General features: G+C 32.0%; 3 protein-coding genes across 4 annotated transcripts; 1 reads left to right on the plus strand and 2 right to left on the minus strand.

The window, feature by feature from the left end:
• Positions 1-499: 499 nt before the first annotated feature.
• On the minus strand, positions 500-3,567 carry LOC136270749 (uncharacterized). 2 transcript variants are annotated; one of them, XM_066069368.1, is made up of 5 exons: positions 3,408-3,561; positions 2,743-2,812; positions 2,290-2,509; positions 1,791-1,928; positions 500-1,600 (listed from the first exon to the last, which is right to left on the minus strand). In XM_066069368.1, exons 2-5 carry the CDS (start codon positions 2,808-2,810, stop codon positions 599-601), a joined length of 1,428 nt encoding a protein of 475 aa, XP_065925440.1. In that variant the 5' UTR covers positions 2,811-2,812; positions 3,408-3,561; the 3' UTR covers positions 500-598. The 2 variants fall into 2 exon arrangements, with proteins under 2 accessions (XP_065925440.1, XP_065925439.1); XM_066069367.1 differs by having other exon boundaries at positions 501-1,600; positions 3,412-3,567.
• A 3,546-nt stretch (positions 3,568-7,113) lies between these two features.
• On the plus strand, positions 7,114-8,154 carry LOC117689971 (uncharacterized). The gene has a single exon (XM_066068875.1). The coding sequence runs from the start codon at positions 7,114-7,116 to the stop codon at positions 8,146-8,148; it is 1,035 nt and encodes a 344-aa protein (XP_065924947.1). The 3' UTR covers positions 8,149-8,154.
• LOC109617601 (uncharacterized) lies at positions 8,144-9,938 on the minus strand. Its single transcript, XM_066070425.1, has 4 exons — positions 9,798-9,938; positions 9,250-9,476; positions 8,722-8,888; positions 8,144-8,526 (listed from the first exon to the last, which is right to left on the minus strand). Exons 2-4 carry the CDS (start codon positions 9,468-9,470, stop codon positions 8,279-8,281), a joined length of 636 nt encoding a protein of 211 aa, XP_065926497.1. The 5' UTR covers positions 9,471-9,476; positions 9,798-9,938; the 3' UTR covers positions 8,144-8,278.
• Positions 9,939-10,301: the final 363 nt, after the last annotated feature.

Consider the following 10,301-nt stretch of genomic DNA (forward strand, 5'->3'; position numbering starts at 1 on the left):
TTGAAAACAATCGGGTCTTAAGGCGCATTTCAAATCTGATAAACTACGCTTCTGAACTGCGTTTGAAGTACATGTACAAAACACTGATTTTACTGATATTTTGTCCTATCGCTAAAAAAAAACTGTTTGCATTTATATTATACATGTAAAACATTTACTGAGAAGAGATCGACCAGTCGTCCGGCAGCGCTGTCAATAGAGTATGTGAATGGACGAAGTGGTGATCCTTATAGACAGCTAGCATCTACATATTTTGACAACTGTATTCTCTTTGGTTCGTTTATATACATATAAATTGTACACATTTGTTCGAAAACACCATGCATAGTTATAGCATTGTTTATCATTACAAGTATCAGTATGATTAATGTCATTATTTTAACTTTTATTGGATGTATTATTTTTATAAGATTTGATTATATTCGTCTGTAAAGATTGTTAACAAAAATAACATTTTATAAAAAAATATATTCTTAAAAACTTTAATCGCATTTAGTTTTAGTTTTACCACATAACCTTGTTAGAAAAATATTTAACAGCAAATCGAATGAACTTAAATTTTTATATTTAAATGTTCCCAAGCTAATATAATACTAACTTACTTTTGCACAAACTCCAAGCGATCCTGACGATTTTTAAACCATGCATGTCTGCAAACCCAAATCTGACCTACCCATCCAATCATAAATCCAAAGACCAATTTCCATTTATTTTCGGCGTTGAGATTAAGGAGATTGCGAGCAAAATCAACTTCTATTTCATCGAACATAATCAATAGGACCAGGTACAGTGGCGAAGCGAGGGTCAGTGGCAATGCAAAGCCAACCACTTGCATTCGAAGTCTGCAAGCTAACACACCAAAGTGAGTGGTCAGAAATGCTGCGATAATATGGACCACGTATGCATTAATGACCAACCGATAGGATATTCCTTCGTCCTTGCACAGAACGGTGATGTTTTGAAGGTCGGTGCTGCTTACATTTATATGGGTATCATTTGAAATCAGTTTTGATATATTAATGCAATTTAGGGATAGAAGCCCTGATGCAGTGGTGGAAGACGTACTTATGAACGCATTGTAAGTTTCATTAATTCCTCGAATTTCAGGACAATACAAAGTTGGAAAGAGAACAATCAATAAAATTATCCTTAGAAAACTAGAACACATGTGCGATGTCACATATCCTTTGTCACTGATCCGTCTGTCTTTTTTGTATTCTATAAATTTCCTACATACAAAAGAATATGTTTCAATCCATCTTGTAGACAGCAAAATAACAGACGTTGCTACCCATGCAAGAAGTTCCACATTTTTATGTTCCTTTTCCATGGTCCAGTCTTTTTTCTCCGAAATAATTGAGAATATCAATATACCAAAAGTAGCAATCAGGAAAATGCAACCTACCAAGTTTGCTATTTTTTTAATTCCTTTTGGACGTTCACATGCCTTGCGATGACAGTAAGACACCAGGTTTATTATTGATGGCAAGACAGGAATTGAGAGGGTCACGAGACAAGTTTGAAGTGGGTCAAGGTAAGGCATGACCTTGAAAAGCAAACATCCAAGGCCAAAGAGATGAAATGCTTCCCTCAGCAATACCTACAAGGACATAAAATTTCAATCTGATTCACAATGTAAATGATTCTACCTTTACTCAGTGTTTTCCAACCGTATACTTTAACGTGTTTTCGTGATTATTCAATTAATCTGGTTGCAGTTTTAAGTGTGGTTATTAATTAATTATATTATAATGATATACAACCCTAAATGACAAACAATCACTGATTACCATTAAAAACCGTGCACATTTAGGACTCTCTCTTTTTCCAAACACGAATTGGGCAACGCTCTGAATGAATTTGAAAAAATCTGGTACTGCGATTATGAAGAAAAAAAGATACGAAATGAAGTCTTGTGTCACAGTCCTCTGAAAAAAAAAAAGAATTGACATTTTTCTGATATTCTAAAAATGCAACAACTGTAATCTTGGTTTTTTAAGTATTTGAGATATGTAAAACAAATAATTTCCTTAATTTAAGGGACTTTGCATGCGTCTCTAAGCTTAGGTCTAAATTTAAAATATACAAAATAACATACCTAGTTCCTAGATGTCAAGTTCAATTGTTAAATAGTGATATGAATCTTGACATGTCGTTTCAATAAACATTTAAGAAATCTTTAGTTGTAGATACTACTTACAAAATAAAAAAAAACCAATCAGACACGTTGGGAGGTCATGTAGATCTATAAATTGCTCTTCCTTTAAACCTTTACATATTCTAACTTACATTTGGAAATCTTCTTTCTTGGTCACCGAGTAAAGATGCTAAAATCTGGAGACCACCTCTACTTGCGATAACGCCCCCAATAAGCACCAGAAAAAGGAAGAAGTAAAACAGGAACTTGAAACCCCTGAAGAAGGAGTCTGTGAACCCCACACACCACTTGGACTCTTCCGGTAGCCTGTCCTTTCGGAAAATGTTCCACAGCTCCGGACTGTGTTCAGATCTGATATTCAAATTAACTTTAATTTGTAATTGATAAGCATTTACATTTTTCACGTTGATTTTTAAACGTGTTTTGCTCAGTTCTGTAATTAAATCATTATTCGTAATTAATCGTCAACATTATTTCAACCTTATTTGTTTAACAGCTAAAATAATAATAAGCGCTATTGGTGTACCCTTTTATTCCGTTTAATGCTTTATGGTTATGATAACACTAAGACACTGTAAACTAACCCATGCAGTTGATCGCCATTTCGTGTCTCTACGTTGATGTCCGACATTTCAATGTCGGAGGTCGCCATTTCTGTTGAACCAAAAAATCAAACTAAAAGTTTGGTTTTATAAAAATAAATTGAGAGCTAAAGGAAAATCACCCCGTGAATTCAATATATCAAATCATGGACGTTACTTTAACCTGTTAAAAAAAATCTGCAAATCTTTTTATTGCTTAAGGTTTTGCAAAGGAGCCTTTTAAATATATTTTGTCAAAACCATTATTAGATATACAGTGATTGGAGCGCAATTATTTTCACAAAGTATTCCAAGAGACATTTTTACGTAGGGTCACGAACTTTAAACTTTAAGGTTAGAATTCATTTACTCTAAAGTATTGAAAAGTTAAGAAATATTGCAACAAGACATTGGCTGTACAAACATCAAGTTTTAGAACGATTTTTATGAAGTTGAACAAGCCTGGTGAAGAATACTTAAACAAGTCAGATTAATGTTAATAACTTTTGATGAAACCAAAGGCGGCATTGGAAATTCCAACACGCGCAATGAGTCATGTCTTTGAAAACGATACTCAATTTCAAACATTGAACTGATACAAATATGTTATAAAACATTACATTTATTACACTGAAAAAATTACGGTAAAATAGAAGTAATGTACGCACTTACATCTTTCTTTTTTAGTTCCTGTAGATCCTTGCACTGTTAATTAAAATGTTAACTTTGCATACCACCGTAGCAAACATACCTATCTCAAATATTTAAAATAATACAGCTACGACAATATATAACCACTCTTACCGGGAACCAGCGAGGCTTACCTTGTCTTTTTAACAGCGTACAAGGCATAACAGGTACGATATTAATTCTGCTCTTTGCACGCGTGTGTGTCAATTAGAGCAATTGAACTATTGTTAGGTTGAATGCATTGTGTGCAAGATTTTTAAATCTTTTATTTAAAACGACTTGATTCCCGATATTGAATCACTCGTAAATTAATAATAAAGGATTTATTCTTCTTTTATCTGACAACCTTAAACTACGATAGATAATTTGGTAGACTGTAAAACAGAGAGAAGACATCAAGTTAAACAAATCAGAGGTAAGGGAATTCTAGATGGTCCATATAAAAATCGAACACCACCATTTTCAAAATAAAACTTTTGATTTTGTCCACTTGACAAAGTGTAATTTGATGGATCTATGCAGTATTCAGCATGTATGTAAAAACATGTATGGTGTGATATTTGTTAACGTAAGCCACAAATGTAAAGGCTTTATAACTGTTATTACTTGACGATTGGCACTTAAACTTTGGTTTTGGTTTAACGACATAATGTTTTGATACACTTAATGTGATGCTCTACATTTTTTACGGAAATTGGTTGTAATTCACAGCTGTGTAGAACCTGATATGAATAAAAAAATACACAATCTAATTCTAATCAGTTAATCGTTCGAAAGATCGGCAACTTATCGAAAGAAAAATCGCAGACCGCACGAAATAATCATGATGATGTAAGGCTCTTATTTCCATAAAAGACGACTTGGCGATATCCCTTATCTAACAAACTAATGTACATTAATAATAATTAGTTACTTTACGATTATTTCATTTAAAAAAAAAACTAAATGAAAATATAAACAATACAATGCTTCTTTTGATGATTAATGTTGGTTGAAGAAAACTATCATTGCAAACGCTGATAATAAATTTCTTGATAAATGTCGCTACCTTCATATCCTGCATGAATAACTAAACAACATTTTAAATTTTTAAAAAAGGCATATAAAACATTATAAATCGAAATGATAAAGTAAAAAAACGCTCCACTTAAATTGTAACGATGCCTTTTACTGTTTGGTTTGAAAATAAATACAAATTTGTCATACATGAACATAAAATAAGAAAAATTACGCAATTAAAACATAATTATGCTTCATAGAAAATTGCAAATTATGTCTTCAATCTGACGGGCATTCGGATAAACACCTCTTCAACCTCCTTTAGGTTTTAGTATAAGAATCTAACTTGCTTGCTGATATACAGAAGCAGATTAAGGCAAATTAGATTGTTATACTAAAACCTAAAGAATGTTTAGGTTTATTTTTTGCAAATTAAAAGAACAAAGCGGAAAACAGCTTTAAACGCTTTACGGTATCAGATTGACCTTTTAATAATGTCCATGCACTTATTAAACGATCAATGATCCCTCGTAGTAATTATGTATCTATCAGCGCAAATAAACATTCAGGAAACCGTTTGTTTACGATTTTGAAGCCTAACAATGTGTTTATCATAGTATTTTAGGCCATTGTCTACCCATTTGAAATAAAAAATTAAATATGAATTACATACCGTGTAATAACTTGATGTTATTTATTCCTGTACAAGTTATTATCCGTCATGTAATACGCAAAAAAAAAAAACACTTTGCGGGGATATACTTAATGTTGTTTTTCTATCTGTAGCAGCTTTTTCTTTTTCGCCCTCTATTGCATGTGTATAAATATAAAGGAAACTTTTTGCTTTCATAGCTACTTCCTTATTTGGCCATTTTCATTAAAAAAAATTGTCAGTTTTAAAAAGGCAACATTCTTGATTTACACAGTGACGTATAATTTGAATATCTGGTTAAATAAATGAGATAAGAGGCCAGGGTTTGATGTATAATTATAACATATGTTCAAACTTTTTTCATTGTCGTTTCCATTTAAATTCGCAACATTGATTCAACACAGCGACAACGTTGATGATCTATTGCGGTAGTTTGCTTCGACCGTATGGCTACGAATAAAAGGGCTACACAATTTAAGAAGTATATATCAGAGCTTTATCTTTTTTTAAATACCTCAGTTGATGCCTAATAAAAATCGACCTACCGCATTCATGTCTTAATATAACTCATTACATTTTCAAGTGACACAGATATGAAAATTTCAATTGCAGCTTTGAAGTAAACATTGAGTTTTTGAAGCGGTTTTCTCTGCAGGAGTGCAGATAACCAAAATAAAATATTAAGATCTAGGTTACCTTGGTTTGAATAAAGATCAATACAAAAACAAGATATATGAAATGTATTGTCCTTAGAAACTTCATTATGAAAACTGCAGTAACAAATTCAGTTTTTCTCCCTTATGCAAAGAGACATGCATCTATTTATACTGAAATGAAAACGCAAATACAATAACTGTGAAATGTTGTGTGTATATATATATATATATATATATATATATATATATATATATATATATATATATATATATATATATATATATATAAAAAACAGAATGCGACAGTCCAAATTAAATAAATTGTTTACTGTTAGCGCTTTCAGCCATGTCGGCTCTTCAGACAGTTATACAATTTTGTATAACTGTCTGAAGAGCCGACATGGCTGAAAGCGCTAACAGTAAACAATTTATTTAATTTGGACTGTCGCATTCTGTTTTATTTATTTAAGTGTTTTTTGCTGTACCAAGGCTTTATTTATCTATATATATATATATATATATATATATATATATATATATATATATATATATATATATATATATATATATATAATATATATATATATATATATATATATATATATATATATATATATATATATATATATATATATATATATATATATATATATATATATATATATATTAATTAGTGTTAAAGGTAATGTTAGACCTTGGAAAACAGTTTTGTTAACAAAGTTTATTGTTAACAAACAAGTTGCATGAACAGCAGAAACTATGAAAATTGGTAATCAAGTACAACACAAAATACAAAACTGTAGAACCCATGTTCATGTTACTAACTTAATACACGATCTTGATTTTTGAGGTTTTGAAACTTATAATCAAATGAGTTTAAAGCAAATAGACGCGATTGCATTTAAAGTGTTGCATTGTAGAGAGATAATATTAAATTGTATTCAGACATGGGTTGGTGGGGTGCGCGTGATTGTTGTTACCCATCTAAACGCAATACGTTAACACCTGAAATATTCTGTTCTGTATCCCGTTTTAATACTTTCTTTGCCAAAGTTGACAAGTAATAGGTAATAGTGTTTTCAATACACCTTATATTGCTTGCACTATAATTTCCTACAAATTTCGAATAACATGAAATCTGTTGCGTTTTAGTTAACAATTAGATATTATTAGAGAGGTTTAGCAGACCAACGTGTACGCGTACTTGTACGTGTAGCTTACAAGTTAGAATTACACGTACACGTTTTTTCTTTTTTTCTTGTTTAGCAATTCTAACGTGTACGTGTACGTTTAAGTATTTTACATGCAAACGTCTTTATGATTGGATAAATTTGAATGTGTTAGCCAATCATTTTTTAATAAACAATTTTGTTCAATATGGCGCTCAATTCAAAGACATTGGCAGCAATTTTAGATGATGATGATCTATTGCTACTGGACACAGTGCAATCCCAAAAATATCCATCTATTCTACAGTTAGAGGACATTTCAGATACTCAGTGTAAGCATTTATTTCGTTTCGATAAAGGAGGATTAAATGATTTGAGATGCATGCTGGAAATCCCACAGGTTTTTCGATGCAATAATCGCACAGTTTGTTCTGGAATGGAAGGGTTGTGCGTTGTAATTCGGCGGCTAGCATATCCAAATCGTCTCGATGATTTATCACCGCTATTTGGAAGAACAAAATTCGAACTGTCAAACATATTTAGTACAAGTCTTGATTATATTTACGAGAACTATTCATATCTTCTCGATACATTGGACAGACCCTGGTTGTCACTTGATCAGCTCCAGGTCATGGCAACCGCTATTAAAAATAAAAACAGTCCTCTAGAAAATTGCTGGGGTTTTATCGATGGAACTGTGCGTCCAATATGTCGCCCAGCACATAATCAACGAATTGTTTATAATGGTCACAAAAGGGTCCATGGCCTAAAATTTCAAAGTATCATGGCCCCAAATGGAATCATTGCCCACTTTTATGGACCAGTGGAGGGGAGACGACACGATGCTGGTCTGTTAAGAGAAAGTGGGGTAGAAATTGACATGCATCGACACATGACTACTCCGAACAACGAAGTCTTCTGTGTATATGGAGATCCTGCATATCCCTTAACCCCGTACATCATTCCCCCATTTAAAGGTGCAGTTCTATCAGCTAACCAAGCGCGATTTAACAAGCGCATGTCAAGCGTCAGAATTTGTGTGGAGTGGGGTTTCGGAAAACTTTTGAATCTGTTTGCTTTTCTTGATTACAAAAAAAACCACAAACTCTATCTTCAACCCATCGGAAAATACTATAAAGTAGCTGCATTACTTGCAAATTGCCACACATGCTTATATGGGAGTGAAACTGGTTCCTTTTTCGGTTTAAATCCCCCATCCCTACAGGAATATCTGCATCGTTGACTTTTTACAAAAACGCTACATGTTATTGAGAGAGACAGGAGTATTTAATTTTATTCATGTTTTATTAACGTTATGTTAAATTTGATATTTATTAATAAACAATTTTATCTCATCATAGCCTATTTGAAAATCATTTTTGATTCAATACTTTCTCGAGAAGTTGTAACATAAAATCTTTTTCTTTTTTCTCAGTTTCTATTCTTTCCCTGCGTTCTTCTCTCTCTAACTCAAATCTTTCTCTTTCAAGTCTAAGCTCCTTGCTCCTTAACTTCAACTCTTCTCTCTTATTTTCGTTCTCAATGTTGACCTTTGTTTGTAAGTATTCCATGACATTTGTAGAAGATGTTCTTTTCTTTGGAGTTTGGTTTTCTTCTTCATCTAAAATAAACAAGTTGAAAAGTTTATCATACTGAAAGCAACGAAACACAGAACATGTAAAACAGTTTTAGAACAGTGTTGGCATGAGAAAATTAATAATTAAATTCTATTCCAAGATCTAACTTAAGATTCGGTGTTATTTATCTCATTAAAATAAAGCTCAAGGTACGCCCATATTTTCTCTGTTTTATTTACCTTTGCTCAAATTTTCAAGAGCTCTTTTGCGTACATCCTTTCCTTTTTTATCATCCGCCGACTTCTTTTCTTTTTCAGTTTCCTTGACTTTCTCTTCCTCCTCTTTTAATTCTAAAATGTCGTCTAATAACGCCGTTTTCTCGTCATATTCTTCAACAACACCTGACCTAAATAGATCACATGTAATCTTTAGATTTTCTTGTAGGTTTGGTTTAATGAACGTATACATTTGGTTCATATAAACTTTTATAATTAAATTTTCCGTCAGTGTAATTACCCCTGCCTCCTCAACACACCTTAGATTAGTGCTTCATGCATATACATGTATTGTAATCATAACGGAATTTATTGTTAAGTTTTTAAACATTATGCGGCACCGAAGTCATGAAAATTAATTTACAGCTAAAATACAATTAAAATTATTTAGAAATTCATATTCATGAAATTAACTTGAGAACTCTATAGTATAGTATAATTATAATAAGATTTAGCTACACTACATTGATATTCAATTAATTTTGTTTTTACTTTTTCTTGCTTTCGGCATTGCTCTTCTTATGATGGTCCAACATTAGATTCGTCCTTTCCCTGACCCGTCTGCCATCCACAACAAAGCTACCCCTGCTGACCGTATCGCTAATTTCAGACCACTTCGTCCGGTTTTTAAATGGATTTTTTGCTAACACTTCTTTCAAAAGTGACAAATCATCATTCGCCGAAAATCGTATTTGCTTTTTACGCTCCGACATGTTTAACTGTAAAACTCTCTCTCTCTCTCTCTCTCTTAAAAAGCTATGCTATTTCTATTTAACATAACTTTATTTACATTTAATAACTCTTTTCTGTAATTTGAAAAGTTAATTATACACGATTAGTCACAGCTCAGTGTGTTTTAGAAGCCTATAATTAAAGACGAGATAGGTGTTTTAAACACTCGATAAAAACAAAATTTTCAATGAAAGACATAAAGTTTTTTGTAAAAAATCTCGTAATAAGTCTCCAAGATTTGGGAAAACACAAACTTTTATCACAATATATAATAATAAAGAAAATATAAGCTACAAGTTTGCACTTACGGGTACTCGCTGTTTCACACGTTTACAGCAACTTGTAGAATTTCGTCAATAGCAAAATTGATGACGTAATGCGCACATTTCCGGGGGGAATCCCCTGTTACACGTACACGTACGCGTACACGTCGGTTTGCTAAACCTCTCTATTCACTAGCTAATACAAATAACTTATATATACAAATTTGAGAAAAAAATAACATTCGATTTTATGATATTTAAATGATCCCAGGTATAGCAATACAGAACCAATCTAGCATACAAAACACTTGCATACTATCTTAATGCTCATGTGTTCCCTGCTTAAGTGGTTTATTTCATGTTTTACTTATTTCTTAGAAGTAATCTTATTATTTCAACTTTATTTACAGTAAGAGTAATGTTATATCTTACTTGTTAAGTCCAAAATAAAAAAAAATGAATGGTTCCTCTTTAACCATTTTTTTCTTAATTTTTGACGCTTTACGTTTTGTTTGTTCATGAACTCTTCCATATTGATGAAAACACAAA

The sequence above is a fragment of the Magallana gigas genome, chromosome 8 (genome assembly GCF_963853765.1).
Source record: "Magallana gigas chromosome 8, xbMagGiga1.1, whole genome shotgun sequence".
Taxonomy (NCBI): domain Eukaryota; kingdom Metazoa; phylum Mollusca; class Bivalvia; order Ostreida; family Ostreidae; genus Magallana; species Magallana gigas.